At 31.7% G+C, this 17,908-nt stretch overlaps 4 protein-coding genes and 1 pseudogene across 4 annotated transcripts; all 5 read right to left on the reverse strand.

The window, feature by feature from the left end:
• Positions 1 to 73: 73 nt before the first annotated feature.
• Positions 74 to 1,648, reverse strand: LOC107406142 (probable 2-oxoglutarate-dependent dioxygenase AOP1). Its single transcript, XM_016013244.4, has 3 exons — positions 1,151 to 1,648; positions 595 to 916; positions 74 to 459 (listed from the first exon to the last, which is right to left on the reverse strand). Exons 1-3 carry the CDS (start codon positions 1,528 to 1,530, stop codon positions 211 to 213), a joined length of 951 nt encoding a protein of 316 aa, XP_015868730.2. The 5' UTR covers positions 1,531 to 1,648; the 3' UTR covers positions 74 to 210.
• Positions 1,649 to 4,813: 3,165 nt separating this feature from the next.
• Positions 4,814 to 7,736, reverse strand: LOC107406140 (deoxypodophyllotoxin synthase). Its single transcript, XM_016013242.4, has 3 exons — positions 7,129 to 7,736; positions 6,681 to 7,002; positions 4,814 to 5,787 (listed from the first exon to the last, which is right to left on the reverse strand). The coding sequence occupies exons 1-3, from the start codon at positions 7,515 to 7,517 to the stop codon at positions 5,545 to 5,547; spliced, it is 954 nt and encodes a 317-aa protein (XP_015868728.2). The 5' UTR covers positions 7,518 to 7,736; the 3' UTR covers positions 4,814 to 5,544.
• A 1,880-nt stretch (positions 7,737 to 9,616) lies between these two features.
• On the reverse strand, positions 9,617 to 11,301 carry LOC107406141 (probable 2-oxoglutarate-dependent dioxygenase AOP1). Its single transcript, XM_016013243.4, has 3 exons — positions 10,843 to 11,301; positions 10,410 to 10,731; positions 9,617 to 9,982 (listed from the first exon to the last, which is right to left on the reverse strand). Exons 1-3 carry the CDS (start codon positions 11,214 to 11,216, stop codon positions 9,740 to 9,742), a joined length of 939 nt encoding a protein of 312 aa, XP_015868729.2. The 5' UTR covers positions 11,217 to 11,301; the 3' UTR covers positions 9,617 to 9,739.
• A 1,186-nt stretch (positions 11,302 to 12,487) lies between these two features.
• Positions 12,488 to 14,200, reverse strand: LOC107409177 (probable 2-oxoglutarate-dependent dioxygenase AOP1; annotated as a pseudogene).
• Positions 14,201 to 15,307: 1,107 nt separating this feature from the next.
• Positions 15,308 to 16,573, reverse strand: LOC125421274 (2-oxoglutarate-dependent dioxygenase AOP3). Its single transcript, XM_048469629.2, has 3 exons — positions 16,165 to 16,573; positions 15,751 to 16,075; positions 15,308 to 15,668 (listed from the first exon to the last, which is right to left on the reverse strand). Exons 1-3 carry the CDS (start codon positions 16,545 to 16,547, stop codon positions 15,426 to 15,428), a joined length of 951 nt encoding a protein of 316 aa, XP_048325586.2. The 5' UTR covers positions 16,548 to 16,573; the 3' UTR covers positions 15,308 to 15,425.
• Between the last annotated feature and the right edge of the window lie 1,335 nt (positions 16,574 to 17,908).

Genomic DNA, 17,908 nt, shown 5'->3' on the forward strand with positions numbered 1-17,908 from the left:
AATTTCAGAACCTTAGTAGATAAAAATAGTTTAATGACGCCATACTTTAATTGTACTTACATACTAAAATATATGATACTGTCTCAAAGATCTGCATTTATTTTGGTAGAAGATAAAATTGTACATGGATTTGAGACCCTGATACATAAAAGAAAAAGATTTGAAAATACAATTTAACCAAGAGTCGTCTCACACAGCAATTGCTTTACTTTATACACCACAATAAGCCGTAAGGGCAGATTCAGCTCTCTGACCTGCCTCTGAATAGTAGAATCCGAGAAACTCCACATGGTCAAAGGGCTTAAAAAGCAAAGGGTGGTCTTCATCAACAACCTCTTCTGGAGCTTTTATTGTGTAACCTGCCTTTGGGATCGAAAACAATCCGGTAGAGTACCTGTCCTCATTTCCAGTCATCATCACTCGATGAAATGGAGAATGTAGTCTACCATTTGTCCAAGCCTGCAGCCCAAATTTTAAGTATTGGATTTTTACTGTAGGTTTCTACTTCAAAAAAATGATTTTTGAAATTAAAAAAAATAAATGAAATATAATAAAAGGATGGTGTGAGGAATTTTTTTAAGAAATTTAACTTACATAGAGAGAATCACCGATCATGACGGTGAAGGAATCCTGTGAGGGTTTCACAGTGATCCAATCACCATTTTTGGTCTGGACCTCTAGTCCCTCGACTTGGTTTTGATACAAAATAGTGACAATGTTTTTGTCTGTGTGAGCGTTCAGTCCCAACTTAGTATCTGTGCTTTGAGGTCCCTTATATTTCATCACCCGAAGAAGGTAGTTTGTCGATTCCATATGTTCATCCAAGTATTTCTCTAGTCCCAAGCTCTCCAATATCATCCTCCGGACTATTTGATCTAGCTCCGATAATTGTTTGGAGAAGAGTTGCACGGTTTTGCTGCCAAATTTATGCAATAAAAAATTTCAACTCGTTAAGCTATATATATATATATATACACAACTAAAAAGAGTATAACAAAATTAAGCTTTCAAATAATTGATATTGATATATACAAAAATTCTCTTATTGCAACATATAATTTGATCACAAACTAATCCTACTCGATGTTGAAATATATATATATATGTATCATCATCGAAAACTTTATGATATAAAAATAAAGTTACAAACCTAAAGCTTGGGTTTCCTTGATGCCAGAAGATGTTAGTGAAGCTTTCAACTTTAGGGGAATCGGTGGCATCATCGATGCCCATACTCTCAAAGAGGGGTACCTGAGGATATTGGCCAACATAGCCATGAAAAGGTTTGTTAGAAACGTTTCGTACTTTGGTTTGTAAAGGGAGGTCAAAAAGTTGTTTAAGTGCATCAAAAACTGCTTTTCGAATGTCTAAAGGAACTTTGTTGAAGGATGCCTCGAAACAACCGAACTCTTCGAGTGCTTGCCGGACTTGGGACCTCACTGAGTCCCATTCCGGGGTACATGGTTTTAGTCCTCCGGGTATGGAGAAATCAATGAGAGGAAGCTTAATGGAAGGGGTTTCAGAGCCCATTTTTGTTTTTGGTCTCCCTTTTGGTATGCACAAAGAAAGCTAGCTAGTTATTGAGGTTTTTGTTGCGCTCGTTTGCTCTATTTATCTACAGCTTGATTGATGCTATGTTATGTACCGAGGGGGAAGAATCATATATGTATATCTATATACATCACATACATGTACGCACATACATAGTTATAGAGTTGTTATATACATATATCTACTATTTTAGCATGTAGATTCAATAACAAATCAGAAAATACTATTTTGTAATTAAAATTTGATTTTTCTTCTTTTTTGGGTATAAACTTGTTTAATTAATTTTAATTTTTTATATAACCATTTAGACTTTATCTACCAATAAGATTATTTGCACCTATCTTTTTGTTAATTGTCAACTAATAATTATTAGTATAAATATGATACTTTATTTTTCTTGGTTTTGGTTAGAATGGTGTTTTCAATATGTTTTAATTTTCAACGGACGTAAGTGAGTTTGGGTCACTACTGAAATAATGATATTGTTTTGTTTTATTTGTGTCATTGCTCTCCTGCACTATTATTTTTTATTATGATCCTTACTTGATATATTTTTTTGTTATTTTTATTCAGGAGGATAATATTCCTGTCAATTAAGAAGAAAAACTTCAGCCAAAACGAGCCAAAACTTTAGCTTGTTAATTTACTTTCATGTACGTGTATATGCTTTAGATATAATTTGTAAATAAATATATACTTTTTTTTTTTTTTTTTTTTTTTAATGTATTACGAAGCCGAGCATGCGGTCAGCTCATGGTCAAGCCGAGCATGGGCGGCCAGTTCTTAGAAGTAATGTTGAAGTGGTTTAATGCGCACATGTGATAAGGGTGGGCAGATGCGGATGCTGAGAATGTGGGAAGTTTCAACAAATCAGAGGGTGGAGGCGAAGATTAAGAATATGATTAGATGTGGGAAGGTATAACAAATACGAAGAGGTGGAAGAGTGCGAGAGAGAAAGAGGATGTCTATAATGACTATAAAAGGAAGAAGAAGAAAGGTAGGATGAGGGAAGGAAAAAAAAAAAAAAAGAGGGAAATTAAGAAAAGAAAGACATTGGGCTTAAAAGGAATTTGAGAAAAATTGTGACAAGATTTCATTTAGAACATATATTTTTTTTATTATTATTATTTTTTAATTTATTTTATTTTTTTATTAATATATAAGATGATATCATATCAACGATGGATATAAATAAATATATAAATTCAAAAATGCAAAAAAATCCCTTATCTAATATATGTATAAATTTTTTTTTTTCCTTATCTCATATATATATATATATATATAATACACACAACTTATTTAATTTTGGGATTGAGATTTTTAATTTGCTCCCTTTTAAATGAAAATAAGGAGATGCAATATATTTTATCACCAATTCAATAAGAAAATGAAGATAAAAGATTAGGGACAATTTTACATATTTCTACCAAATCCTTCTATTGTTAAGTACAGCTGGAACCATTTCGATGTGTTTTTGATTCTTCCGATGTACATATGGTAAGGATTCAATAAATATTTTAAAATTGGATGGAATTCAATTCATTTCTTTTTTCACGAATAATGTCTCTGCTGTAACCTAACTGACTAAATGGACAAATTTATATTTTTCGTTATTATTGACAATAAATAAAATAATTGAAATATTATTTTTAATAGAAAATAGTGAAAATATAATAAAAGAATTATGATATAAAAACCGGAAGAGGGATCTACTTTGCAAAAATGAGAAGGTTTTAGAGATAAACCTGATATTGGAGCAAACGTTAATTTCAAAGGCGAGTTTTATATATAATTAACTTTTCTTACATTTTTTCAAGGTTCAAAATTTCTAGAAGAAGAATTAAGTAGTCCAAAAGGACAACGTATTTATAATATATATATATTTTTTGATATTCAGATTTATAATAAATTGAAAAGAAGAAAATATTATACAGCTGAAGATCTTGAAATCTAGAATGATGAAATAATTTACACAAATGGACAACATATTTAATAATAAAAAGAACAAAGTATATTTTATATATATATATATATATATATATATATATATATATAGAAATCGAGATATTGACCACTGAGTTCAATTAAGTCTATATATATCACTAGAAACCAGAATCTTGCGGGGGAACTTGCTTTTATAGTATTTTTATGCCTTTGTTTGGTCTCAAATTGATGGAATATGGTTTTTAGTGTTAATATAATTATTTTTTATGGTGATTCTGCTTTTTGTAAATGAAGCAAAAATGCGGTTGCAGCTTGATCAGGTGCTTTGTCCACTTGACCAATTTGACCCTAATTGAGCCTAATTTGAAAATAAAAACAAAAATTTAAAGCCAAAAATTTAAAAACATTTCATCAATTCTATTCAATGGGTAAATTTCCTCAGTGATTTATAAAGTGTAAGCTATTACAAATATATATATATATATATATATATATATATATATACAGTGCGTCTACAATGTGGAAAAATCGCATTCTACCCATCCGGACGAAAAACATGATTTTACTTTTGACCGTTTGATTAAAACCAATGGTGCAGATCAAAATCATAAATTTTCTCTCAAAAATTCATTCCTACGTGTTGAGAACATCTTTCTACAGCCTTCCCTTCCCTTCGTCTTCTGCTACCACCATTCCACCTTTCTTTATTTCCTCTTCTCCTCTGTCTCCTCTATCTTTTTTTTTTTTTTTCTTAAATAAAATTTGGGCGACATCCCAGACCTTCCAAAACCCACCGCCCAGGCCTTTCCTGCTATCACCCTCAAATCACTCCACAGAAACTAAGATCCCCATACTATTATCAAATCGCTTTGCAGTCCCTCATCTCACCTCGTCATTTTCCAGTTACCAAATTTTAGAATACCGATTTATAAATAAAAATAAAATAAAAATCAACAATCGGATCTCACTCAGTTCTTCAATCCTTCAATAATGGCAAAATGGACCAAATAACTCATTCTTCAATGGAAAAGTAATGGAATATTTGGTCATGTATTTTACCAAAAAAAATAAAAATAAAAAATAAATATTTGGTCTTGGACCTTTACTAATCATGAGATTTAAGTTTTTTTTTTTTTTTAAATATAAAATCATACTTAATTCGCCCTTGCAAGAAGAAACCAACTTCCACAAGATGTTGGGTGGTTTTAGATTTCTAATTTTTTATTTAAGGGGAAAAAAAATTATCTGCAAGATAATCTTTGGATTTGGTTCTCCGTCTGCTCAGCAACCTTGATTTTGCTTTACAACCCAAAAATGGAATAACAAGGCTTTTATTACTTGGAAAAAGATAATACATATGGCATTTAAAGAATGCTGAGTTCTGAGTACTCCACACTCCAGTAATACTTGAAATTTTTCCCTCCCACATCCTTTCCTTCCCTTCTCCTTTTCTTTTTCTCTGCTTCCACTGTTCCACCTTTCTTCATTACCTCTTCTCCTCTGTCTTCTTTGTCTTTTTTTAAAAATAAAATCTGGCAGTGGATTGGATTTGGGATTGTGCCAAGGCGGTGGCCTGGTTTTGGGATCCTGGACGGTGGGTTTCGAAATCTTGGGCGGTAGGTTTCGGAAGGTCTAGGACGTCGCCAAGATTTTATTTAAGGAAAAAAAAAAAAAAAAGATAGAGGAGACAAAGGAGAAGAGGAAATAAAGAAAGGTGGAATGGTGGTAGCAGAAGATGAAGGGAAGGGAAGGCTGTAGAAGATGTTCTCAGCACGTGGGAATGAATTTTTGAGAGGAAATTTGTGATTTTGATCTGCACTGTTGGTTTTAATAGAACGGTCAAAAATAAAATTACGTTTTTGGTTCAGATGGATAGAATGCGGTCTTTCAGCATTGTAGACGCACTATATATATATATATATATATATATACATATACATATATCTATAGCAGTTATACGGTATTTCCTTAAAACTAATGATTTTTATTGATTAGAAAACATATAGAGAAGCCATAAGAGATTAACTAATATTAAATCGAAAATTATCAAAGACCGCAGTAGGCCTTAGCCGTAGAGTCGGTTTTAGGACCCGGTGCCGTATAAAAGTAATTAAGTAATCCATAATGTTCGAAGGCCTTGAACTTCAATGGGTGTTGTTCATCAACTACCTCCACAGGGATCTCTATAATTCCATTATGGTACGAAAATACCCCCACTGAGAATCTTTCTCTGCTTCCCTTCATCACTACTCTATGCGCAGCTGAATGTATTCTATCATTACTCCATGCCTGCAATAACATTACCCCCATATCAAAATCATTTAATAAGCTACAGCTAATATATCAAAGTCTCATAAACATAGTTGTAGTAGGTTGCCTAATCGATGCAAGTGGATCCATCATTGGAGATTATAGGAGCATGTCAACTTCTACCTTCAATGCTTTTTTATATATGACAAAAAAGTCTGTTATATATATGTATATATATATATCCCTACTATGATAGTTAATGACCGCCATATTATAATGGGACGGATTCAATTATATGTAATTTTAAGGATAATTAAGTATTTTACCCTTAAAATATTATAGCTTGACAAATATATATATATATATATATACATATATAATTGGCCATTCCACCTTAATGTGGGCATCCATGCCCGTAACATAAATTTTTTTTTAATTTTTTTATTCCCTAATCTCAACCTTAAAAAAGACAGTTCTGATCTAAGAACTCCTATATATATATAGATAGATGTCCTTTTATAATGCGGTGTTCACATTTTTTTTAAAGTGTGCAGACCTATATTAGGTAACTTGTTATATGAAATTTTTCTCAAACAACATATTGTCAATGTATGTTAGCATATTAAAAAACTCGTGAACTTTCATACAATAAAAATTTTGTATATAGACATATATGCAATTTTTCTTTTATTTGGAAAAAAAAATTGTCCAAAATTGTCATGTATGATGAAACAATATTTTGTAATATATTGTGTGATATTGTTCTAAATCGACCATAGACCATTTCCCTTTTTACTTGGGTGTATTGAACACACCCATAATTCTGAACTTCATGACACAAGAAAAATTTCTACCGTATGAAAGAATGACTTTATATATATGTATGTATTTGTACAAGTAGCTAGTTTAATTTTGCATGGTTAGTTACCCACCAGAAATGCATCTCCTGCTAAGACAAGGAAGGAAGAAGGAGAAGGTTCAAATCCAATCCAATAACCATCTTTAGTTTTGAGTTCAAAACCCTCAACCTCATTTTGATGAAGTATGGTTATGAAGCTCTTGTCTGTATGGATCTCACACCCGACATCCGATTCGTCTATCTCCGGCGCTCTGTATTTGATTTGCCGGAGCAAATAAGTGGTCGATCCAACGTGAGAATCATAGTACTTCTCTGCACCATAACTTTCAAAATCCATTCTCTTCACCATCTGTTCCAACTCTGCTACTAGTTTTGTGTACGAAAGAACAGTTTCACTACCCAAAAATTAACAATCAAATACAAATTAAAATAAATTAATATATATATATATAAAATGAATAGGAAAATTTGAAGAGAGGCAGGGTATGTAGAAATTTGAATATTTAATATATCCTAATTACCAGAAACTATGATTTCCTGCAGGCCACATGAGATTTGTGAAACTTTGAACAGCTTCAAGAGTGGTTGTGTTTTCGATTCCCAAGCTTTCATGGAGCGAAGGGACATGAGGAGTCGTAGCAGAGTTTCCAGCAGCATAACCGAAGTAAGGCTTATCGGAAATGTTTTTCATCTTAATCTCGGTTGGCAAATCGAAAAGCTCTTTTAATTCTCTGAAGATTGAATCATGAAGTTGCGGAGACATTTTATCATATTTTGCCACGGAACAGCCGTATTGTTCGAGTGCTTGTCGAGCATCAATGGCTGTAGAGGACCAACAACTTGTTCCTGGCTTCAAATTCTCTTTTGAGAAATCAATAGCAGGAAGCTTTGCTAATGGTTGTGCACCCATATAGAGTTCGTCCTAACGAGGAGTATCACTAAGATATATATATATATATATATATATGGTTATATGATTAGTGATCATTTATTTATAGTAGTAGCACTGGTTTGAATCTGCTTCAAAAGCAATTCCAAGTGATAATAAATAAATAATTAAATAATATTTGTTTATAATTAATGAGCTCCTTGGAGAGAAAAACCTTGTTTACTATGTTTGCCTTTTTTTTTTTTTTTTTTTTTTTTTTTTTTTTTTTTTCTCCTTTTGTGAGTACTTTTTGAAGTCAGAATTTTAACTCGTAAAGAGTAAGTTTCTACAATTTCTCTAGCTATTTTCAGTAATAGTATCAATAAGTTTTCAAGGTCGGCAAGAAAAGCTATGTGTATGGAGCATATATCAAAGTTAGGACTTATCCAAAACATATGAGAGAAAATAACAATTTTTTTTTGTTTAGACAAAAATGAATGCCGGAAAGCATTAATGCTATATATGAAGTATGAACAAGAGAAGTTAAAAGCAATCAATTCAATAAGCCTGCATGCATCTCCAACCTATTAATTAATCAAATTTATTAATATATGATGAGAATTAATTGGAAATTAAGTTTGAAGCTCTTTTCACATTGTGAAGAGGCTGATTTTTTTATTTATTTGTTTTTAATCATCAAGATCAAGTTCCTCTGTTTTTAAAATTGGCATGATTCATGGACTACTTTTATTAGATAATTCTTGCATATTTTTATGCTCGAACATATACAATAATTGCGTGGCCAATCACGTGTGTTTCTACGTGAAAGTTTGAATCCGATTCAAGACTCTTCTTACAAGATTGGCCTTAATCTGCATTCAAGAGTTCCTTTATTTGGCGAAGCATTGAAATTTTCAAAACAGGGATAAATGTATGCTCAAGTTTGTTTTTTTAAATATTTTCTGTCAATTTAATTTTATGGTGATTGGTGATGGTGATGTGGACACCTCACTCGGAAAACAAATTTAGGATATAAAATTTGAAAAGCAGAAGGCTGTAGCATTTTGTTTTTTTTAATAACTTGGTTAAATTCTAAAAGTAAAATCGGACCATATATCTAGGCATATCCTGAAGGGACCCGTATCCACGTTGAAGTGGGATAGAATATGAAAGACCTCACATGATAACATTGTCGTAGAAAACATCTAATTAATTGTTCAAAAAACATGAAAAAGGATTGCTTAATATATTGGATCTATCTTTAATTTGTTCCATAATTAAAGCATGCTTTTGCCATATAATTAGGGTACAAGTGTCGGCAGATATGTTTTCTAAATTAAACCAAACCTACCTCAACAACCGCGCCCCTTTATTATTTTTTTAATTGGTGCATTTTCCTCTAAACATGTTTTCACATTTTAAAATCCTAAATTTTTTCTTGATATTTTGGTTTCTAAATAAAATTTCTCATGAAATTTTATCCTTCAAGTGTCAACATACTATTATTTTAAGAATTATTTAAGTAAGCGAAGTTCAATTTAAAGATAAAGTTCAGGGATTAAATTGTCAAAAAAAATAATAATTAAGGATTAAATTATCAAAACATGTTTAGTTTAAAGAGAAACACATCAATTATTATTATTATTTTTTTTGGAAAACACATCGTCACTTGAGTATAAAGTATAACATTGAGTGATAGTTTAGTTTACTATAACTTAGCTTTAACATATTGTTACCCTAATATGCTTTTCTGAAAAATAATATTATTTATCATCCCTCACCCGTGTAATTATCACTAACGAGATTAGGTGATTTTTTTTTTTTAAATTTTTATGTAAGCTTTTAATATTAAAAAATAAAAAACAATTCAAATGCCTCCAATTTTTCTATATAGATTTTAGTATTAAAAAATATGGATGATACTTCTGATGGTCATAATAATTAAAAAGGTCTTGGATAAATTGAGACCCATTGTAAAATCATGGCCTAGCCTATAATTCCAGATAAATAGGAGCGTCTATATAAAATGCAATAAAGGTTTCACACTGAACATCTGAATTTCTCTTGCAGTACTTTTTGACCCACTGAAAAGCAGTGAAAGTAAGTCAGATCAATAGCCCACACCCAAAAAAAATAAGATATTAAACGAGAACTTAGAGACATTTACATACTATTATTATGATTTTATTATTACAATTATTATTATATTATTCAGGAGCTAGATAACTAAGTAGCAGACGGCTCAATGCATATGAAAACCAAGTTCAAACACCACAGTAGGCTTTAATAGCACATCCATACTTTTTTGATTCTTCAGCTTGAGTGAATCGAAGGTAGTCGAAGTTATTAAATGGTTTATATCTTAATGGGAATTGGTCATCCACCAGCTCTTCAGGTACTTTTATAAGCCCATTGTTGAATGAGAACAGTCCCAACGAGTATCTGATTTTGTTCTCTTTCATTATCACTCGGTGATCACAAGAAGGTATCCTGTCATTACTCCAGGCCTACATATACAAATCAACCAAAAACAGGACAAAGATTATTGTAATAAACTCATATATATATATATATATATGATCAAACTCAAATTTAAATCCTTAGTATTTTTTAAATTGCATTAAAAATTAAAATTTAAAATTAAATCTATTAACTTTCAATCTCAACATAATTCATTTTTTTTAAATAAAATTTTAATATATTACCATGTACGTATAATTGTTTTTAAAATTTAAATTTCAGTATTTATTATAATTTAAAAATTAATAAAAAAACTCTTGATCTTTATATAAAGTTAACTGTATAGATAAAATTTTTATCTATTGAACGACGATAATATATCTAATGAATTAATCAGGATGAGACTTGCAGATGCCAAACAAAAAAAATTGTTGTATATATGTATATATGATGATTGAAAGAAAAATAACATACCATCAAAACATCACCAGCCAAGACTAGAAACGATGAACCAGAGGGTTCCACATCGATCCACTGACCGTCCTTTGTTTTAATTTGTAAACCACTAATTTGGTTCTGATGGAGTGTGGAAATGAAGGTCCTGTCAGTGTGAGACCATAATCCGAGATCAGGTTCGTCGGGACGACGTGTTCTGTATCTGAAACATCGGAGAAGATAACTGTTCCATTCCATGTGAGACTCGCATAGCCTCTCCACACCATAGCTATCAAACAGCATTCTTGTCACAGTTCCATTGATTTCCGCCACCAGCTTTGAGTAGGTCTGAACAGTCTCTCTGATTTAAAAAAAATAAAAATAAAATAAAAAAACGAACATATTAAAACGAAACAAGGCATGGAAATTAATTAACATAGGAAATATTGAATTAATGGATAAGAAATTATACCGAAAATGATCATTCCCTTGAGGCCACATGATGTTGGTAAAATGTTGAGCACCTTCTAAAGTAGTAGGATTATCAATTCCCAAGGATTCATAGAGAGGAATGAAGGAATACCGCCCAAAATAGCTATGGTATGGCCTATCACTGGTATTCTGCATTTTAGTTTCTATTGGAAGATTAAACAAATCATCAACCACGGCAAACATGGAGCTGCCAAGTTCCATGGAAACTTTGTCATAGACAACTTCAACGCAGCCGTATTCCTCGAACGCATACCGGACTTGTTTGCACGCAGAGATCCATGAATCTGTTCCAGGCTTCAAGTTCTCTTTAGTCAAATCTATAACAGGAACCTTCATCTCTGTTTGAGATCCCATAATAGTCTTAATAGTAATAGTAATAATATATATATATATATATTTTTTTTTTTCTTCCTCAAAAACTTGATAGTTTTTGATAATGCACTGAAATAGTTGAATTTCCTCTTTACTTAAAGTAGATGTATTTATACAAGTGTGGCATGAGCATGATGAGATAATTGCATCATTTCTTAAATGATTACTTAATCATGAAACAATGAATTTTTAATTTTTTTTAAGTGCTTGGTGTTACTCATCAACCAGCATAGGATCCGAGTCCATAAAAGTTTGGTTAGGTATAATAATTAGTGAAATAGCGTCAATTTAGTTTTTTTAATTAAATATACTAAGCCTCATATAAATTTATAAAGCCTAAAATAATAAGAAGTCAGACAAAAACCCTTGCTGCTCTCATGAACAGGTATATGGGACCAGTTTATAGGGGTATATTTCGTTAAACTATGAGAGCTTTGGTGGGGTTGATAGCAACTCTAACAATTAATTTAATCGGAATTTTGTAAACTAATAGGCAAATAAGGAAAATAGACCACTCAGAGAATTACAAATTGAGCAATTTGTTTTCTAAGAATTGACATCATTGAGCTTATCTTTTTTCAGGTGCGCAACAGTAAGAATTATTATATAGACAATAGGAGGTCTGTGATTTTATCATGTCCTTGCTTTTGATTGCCAAAAGGGTAACAAGCTGTAATAATTCGTCAAAAGTTTGTTCATTCTAGATTCTAGCTACTGTAGAAAGTAAAAGATAATTTCACTGATTGGTTTGTATTTGGGTTATAGTTTTGTTAGTGAAAAAAAGTTTCATTGTCTTTAAAGGACATCGTTAGTCGTAAAATATTATCCTGATCTACGACCACATCAGGGTGTTCGTTAAGAGCAACTTTGCCTTTCTCATCTCTAAAGGCTCTTTTATGGGGTCTATGTATTTTCCTAAGACAATATGAAGGAGTCGAAAACAGAGAATTTTCAGCAAAATGAGAAGAACAGAGTTTTTTTTTTTTTTGGTTAATACAAAACATGGAGAAGAGTGTATGACTTTAATTTGTAGAATAGAAAACTCTTTAGAATCTTAGGTTTGAGATTGGGTTTTATGTTGCTCAAAACTTTTACTACTGTGGAAAATAATAATAATAATAATAACAAGAAACAGAGAAAATGTGTACTTCATATACTTAAAAGGAATTTACAAATTACTTCATAGCACACCACGAAGCAGGGGAGAAAACACTCAAAGCTTGCATTGACAGTATTACATTAGAATTGCCCAACAGAACCACCCATAAAAGTCATTAATCACCCAATACAGAAATACATTAACTTGTTAGATATATGTGGCACAGATTTCATCGGAAGAACATTTCAAACACCCCAGTGGGCTTTGACAGGGCACTTGGATTTATAACCCTCATCGGTACAAAAGAAACGAAGTAGGCCAAGATGATTGAATGGCTTATACTTCAATGGATGTTGGTCATCAACAAGTTCTTGAGGGACTTGCACCATACCATTGCTGAATGAGAATTGTGCAATCGAGTATCTGTCTTGGTTCCCACTTACCACAGCTCGGTGGTTAGAAGACACTATTCTGTCATTGCTTCATGCCTAATTAATTAAAGACCCATGATTAATTAACCTCTTTAAAAAAGAAATTTCCACTATATGAAATCAGTACAAAAAATATTTAGATTGGATTGGGATTATTATTAATTGTAATAAAGGCACACCATTAGTGCATCACCGGCCATGAATACAAATGATGAAGGTGGCGGCTCAACTCTAAGCCAATCTCCATTCTTCATTTCCACCTCCAGACCATCAGTTTGATTTTGATATAATATAGTTGTGAAACTCTTGTCTGTATGAGTGCTAAAGCCATACTTGTGGTGCTCTATTTTTCAACATTTGAAGAAGGTAGGTGATGGAGGCAGCATAAGATTTACAGTACTTGTCAAGTCCATAGCTTTCAAACATCATTCTGGTTACCATGTGGTCAAGTTCTTCTGCTAGTGTTGCAAAGGAATATGCACATTCACTAACCAAAGGAAAGAAGGCGCTAATATTAATATATTTACTCTTAAAAGCTGTTACAATTTCAGCAACACTAATACTCAAGAAATTAACTAATAAAACAGATAAAAAACACATAGAATTTACGAGATTCGATTCAAGATTGAATCTACGTCCTCGGAGCTCCACAAGGAGTTCAATGCACTATAACAGAATTGTTTTACAGAATATAAACTGTTGCTGCAGAACTCTATTTCTGTTAGGATTCTTGGAAAGCTTTACGTGACTATACCAGCTTCTATCTAAACCACCAAGCCAAAACTCACAGTTTTGTTTAATGATATAAGGGGAAATGATGTAGTTTTGCTGACAGCAACTATGCAGCAAAAAATAAGCCTCCTCAAGCTTGACTTCTTTGAATCATATAACCAACAAAATCATAATGTAAAATTTCTTAGAATATATGTATTTGGAGGTATATACTTACCTGAAACGATAATTTCCAGTGGGCCACATAGCATTTGTGAAAGTTTGAATTCCCTCCAAAGATGTAGCATTGTCAATGCCCATGCTTTCATGGAGAGGAATTTTCGGTCTTTGACCAACATATCCATTCAAGGGCTTGCCATATACATTTTTCATTTTGGTTTGTGTTGGAAGATCAAATAAGTCTTTCAAGGCACCAAATATTGCATTATTTAGTTGACTAGTAATTTTATCATCATACAATAATATAAAGCATCCATACTCTTCTAGTGCTCTTTGAACATCTTTGCATGCCAAAACCCATGAGTTTGTGCCAGGCTTAAGTCTCCTCCGAGAAATCGAGGACAGGAAGCTTTGCCTGTTGGACTTCCGAACCCATATATGACAACTTTCCTAAGGCTAATTGAGCGTCTGGTTCTTTTTCACCTAGTAGATAGGTTCGAACTTGATCAGAATCGTCACACAGATCATTCAAATTGTGCCTATAGTTGTTCTTTTCTCGTAGTGGAACCTATATATTCACAAAAATTAATTATATACGCCAGCATAAGGTTACTACTAAATTAATTAAATAGAATAAGATTTGTGACTTTGTGAATCTTTATGTCTTTTGTGGAGTAAGATGTATACCTGCCTAGAAGACCAATACGGTTCATTAATTTAATTATTAATATAATTGATCACTAATTCTAAATAAAACACTAGCTTTGATGGCCTGCCGAAGTGACAATACTGTAGAGACCCTCTTCCATCTTGTCATTTGATTACTTTTTTTTTTTTTTTTTTTGGGGTAAATAATTGTCATTTGATGACTTAATAATTAATGAAGACTATATTATGCTACTAATGTGTCATTATTTTCGGATCACACCATATAATATGTACAACTAATAATTTAATTTGGACTATGAAAATATTATTTTAGTTTGGAAAAATTATACAATAATTTTGCAAAAACTTAAGAAATTAACTTTGATTACCAACTTTTTCCAGGATTCCCTGTCATAAGAAATTACTTTCTGAATCAAGAAGAATATCTTGAAATTAATTTTCAGCAAAGGGAAAGTAGACATTGAAATAGTTTTGATACTATGAAGGACAATTTGACGGATTCGACAGGCTAGAAATAGTCCTAGAGGCTCTTTTATATGGTTTATGTATTTTTCTAAGAGAATAACAACAGAGAAAAGCAGATTTTACTTTGTTTTATTTAAATACAGAAAATGGAGAAGAATGTGTGACTTTTTATTGTAGAGAACTCTCCAAAACTGATCTTATTCTTAGGTTTAAGATTGAAAAGAGTAGGTGATAACTCGGTCTGAAATGATGATTTGGACGCAGTTATGGACGCCATTAATAGTTTTGATGTTGGTAGGTATAAGCTTGTGTTTTGTTCCTTTTTCTCCTTTCAATCTGTCAAAATTGAACTGGTTGGGTTTTATGTTGCACTAATTTTTAGCACAGTGGAAAAGAATAATAAAAACAGAGAAAGGTCTTTACTTGACATACAAGAAAGAAACTTATAAAGCTTTTTACTTCATAGCAAACCCCAAAGCAGGGGAGAAACACACATAGCTAGAGCATTGACAGTATTAACATCAGAATCACCCAACAGAATTATCCATAATAGTTATTAATCATACATGAAGCGCATTAAGTTATTATATATATGTCCCACATATTTCATAGCACATATTTCATACAAAAAACGTTTCAAACACCACAATATGCTTTGATAGGGCACTTGGATTTATAACCCTCATCGGTACCAAAGAAAAGAAGTAGGCCAAGATGATCGAATGACTTATACTTCAATGGATGTTCGTCATCAACAAGTTCTTGAGGGACTTGTACCATGCCATTGCCGAATGAGAACTGTGCAAGTGAGTATCTGTCTTGTTTCCCACTTACCACAACTCGGTGGCTAGGAGACACTATTCTGTCATTGCTCCACGCCTAATTACAATTTTTCCAATATATGAAATTAGTGCAAAAAGAAATAGAAGATCAGGTTATATTAATTATAATTAAGACCCACCATTAGTGCATCACCGGCCATGAATACAAAGGATAAAGGTGGCAGCTCAACTTTAAGCCAATCTCCATTCTTCAATTCCACCTCCAGACCATCAATTTGGTTTTGATATAGTATAGTTGTGAAGCTCTTGTCAGTATGAGTGACAAAGCCAAGAGTAGGTTCATCTACTTTGGGTGCTTTATTCTTCAACGGTCGAAGAAGGTAAGTGATGGAGGCAGCAAAAGACTCATAGTACTTGTCATGCAGTCCATAGCTTTCAAATATCATTCGGGTTACCATTTGATCAAGTTCCTCTGCTATTTTTGCAAAGGAATATGCACATTTACTAACCAAAAGAAAGAACTAACATTAGTAATAACTCTAGCTTAAAAGCATAATGTAAAATTTCTTAGTTTTATATAGACATAAACATACCTGAAATGATCGTTTCCAGTGGGCCACATAATATTTGTGAAAGTTTTTGTTCCCTCTAAAGTGGTAGCATTGTCAATGCCCATGCTTTCATGGAGAGGAAGTTTTGGAATCTGACCAACATACCCTTTCAAGGGCTTGTCATGATAAACATTTTTCATTTTGGTTTGAGTTGGAAGATCAAATAAGTCTTCCAAGGCACCAAATATAGCATTGTTTAGTTGACAAGTAATTTTGTCATACAATACTATAAAGCAGCCATACTCTTCTAGCGCTCTACGAACATCTTTGCATGCCAAAACCCATGAATTTGTGCCAGGCTTCTGAGTCTGCTCTGAGAAGTTGAGAATAGGAAGCTTTGGTTCTGGAACTACAGCTGAACCCATTAAAACTTTCCTCAGATAGTGTGCTTTTTTTTTTTTTTCTTTGATAGAACTTAGATAGTGTGCTTTTAGTTCCATCCGGATGGCTCTGTGATAGGTAATTCTTTATTAAACCCATATTGTAGCCTTTTTGACTTTACTCTTTCGTCTTGTCATTGATTACTGAATTATGAAATATTATTATGCTGAGGTTCAGACTATGATGTGATATTCCAATTTTTTCTTATCATACCACATTATATGTACAATTAATTTGGAAAATAAAAATATTTCTTTCGTTGGGAAAAGAAAATTGATTTAGCAAAAAGTCAAGCAATTAATTTTGACTCGAAATCATTCCATGATTCTTTGACATAACCTATTACTGTTTGAATTGAATGAGAAAATCTTGAAATTCCATCAAACAAAATCGAGTACATGTTGAAATAATTAATTTTAGTGCTATAGCTTTATACCATTATGCACTTTCTTTCAAAGTTTGGGTTTTCAAAATTTAAAAATTAAAATTGTTTAGTGAGGTTATCTTAATTGGTAAGTAATCCATAAATATACGATTGAGAGATCATAGATGATACGGAGATGGAAAAATCATTGTAAATGATAAAAAAAAAAATAAAAAATGAATAACATATATTTACAATAATTTTTCCTTTTATTCTGATATTCAAATTCAGAAAACAACATATGCTCACAATAATTTTCCCTTTATGTGTCAAACTCATGGCATCCTAATATTCCGAACCAAAACTTTCAATTATAGGTTATCAACCAAGGCAACATCAGATAAAGTATGTTAAAAATAAATACCATATGGCATACTGTCATGGATCAATTCAAATTTTATAATCAGTTAAAATTTGTTTGTATGACCCACATATTTTATAACCATATTTAATTATTAATTATTATATCTTATAGGATCCACCACATAATATATAGGTAAATAAAATTTTAACACTTCATCAAATAAGAAGGCGTGTGGAGGCAAATATTTTCCGATAATAATAATAATAATAATAATAATAATAATAATAATGCAAAGAATGGTACTTTTTATTTATTCTTTTTAAGCATATGATCAGAGAATCTAGTTTAATTATATACCACCAATAAACTGCGACAATGTTCAATAAACGAATACATATCTCATTCTTTCATTATTGCACAGTAGTCAATATATTATATAAGTGCATTTTATTATTAATTATTATGTTTTTAATTATGTAAACTTCAAAATACTTTCTCTCAGAAAAAAAGAAAAAAAACAATTATTTAACAATAATGCCTGTGTAAATAAATTTCATCAATCCTCAGGGTATATTATATTATTATTGTTTATGATTAAAAATAAACTAAAAAGTTTG

The sequence above is a fragment of the Ziziphus jujuba genome, chromosome 1 (genome assembly GCF_031755915.1).
Source record: "Ziziphus jujuba cultivar Dongzao chromosome 1, ASM3175591v1".
NCBI classification, from domain to species: Eukaryota; Viridiplantae; Streptophyta; class Magnoliopsida; order Rosales; family Rhamnaceae; genus Ziziphus; species Ziziphus jujuba.

Bases quoted from the DNA above. Each gene is read 5' to 3' on its own strand.
- LOC107406141 (XM_016013243.4), bottom strand. From the start codon at position 11,216: ATGGGATCTCAAACAGAGATGAAGGTTCCTGTTATAGATTTGACTAAA. The intron at 10,732-10,842 runs GTATAATTTCTT...TTTTTAAATCAG, and splicing joins CAAGGGAATGATCATTTTCG to AGAGACTGTTCAGACCTACT. The intron at 9,983-10,409 runs GTATGTTATTTT...TTGTATATGTAG, and splicing joins TGGCTGGTGATGTTTTGATG to GCCTGGAGTAATGACAGGAT.
- LOC107406142 (XM_016013244.4), bottom strand. From the start codon at position 1,530: ATGGGCTCTGAAACCCCTTCCATTAAGCTTCCTCTCATTGATTTCTCC. The intron at 917-1,150 runs GTTTGTAACTTT...TAAATTTGGCAG, and splicing joins CAAGGAAACCCAAGCTTTAG to CAAAACCGTGCAACTCTTCT. The intron at 460-594 runs GTAAGTTAAATT...TTTGGGCTGCAG, and splicing joins TGATCGGTGATTCTCTCTAT to GCTTGGACAAATGGTAGACT.
- LOC107406140 (XM_016013242.4), bottom strand. From the start codon at position 7,517: ATGGGTGCACAACCATTAGCAAAGCTTCCTGCTATTGATTTCTCAAAA. The intron at 7,003-7,128 runs GTAATTAGGATA...ATTTTTGGGTAG, and splicing joins GCAGGAAATCATAGTTTCTG to TGAAACTGTTCTTTCGTACA. The intron at 5,788-6,680 runs GTGGGTAACTAA...ATGTTATTGCAG, and splicing joins TAGCAGGAGATGCATTTCTG to GCATGGAGTAATGATAGAAT.
- LOC125421274 (XM_048469629.2), bottom strand. From the start codon at position 16,547: ATGGGTTCAGCTGTAGTTCCAGAACCAAAGCTTCCTATTCTCAACTTC. The intron at 16,076-16,164 runs GTATGTTTATGT...TCTTTTGGTTAG, and splicing joins ACTGGAAACGATCATTTCAG to TAAATGTGCATATTCCTTTG. The intron at 15,669-15,750 runs GTGGGTCTTAAT...AATTGTAATTAG, and splicing joins TGGCCGGTGATGCACTAATG to GCGTGGAGCAATGACAGAAT.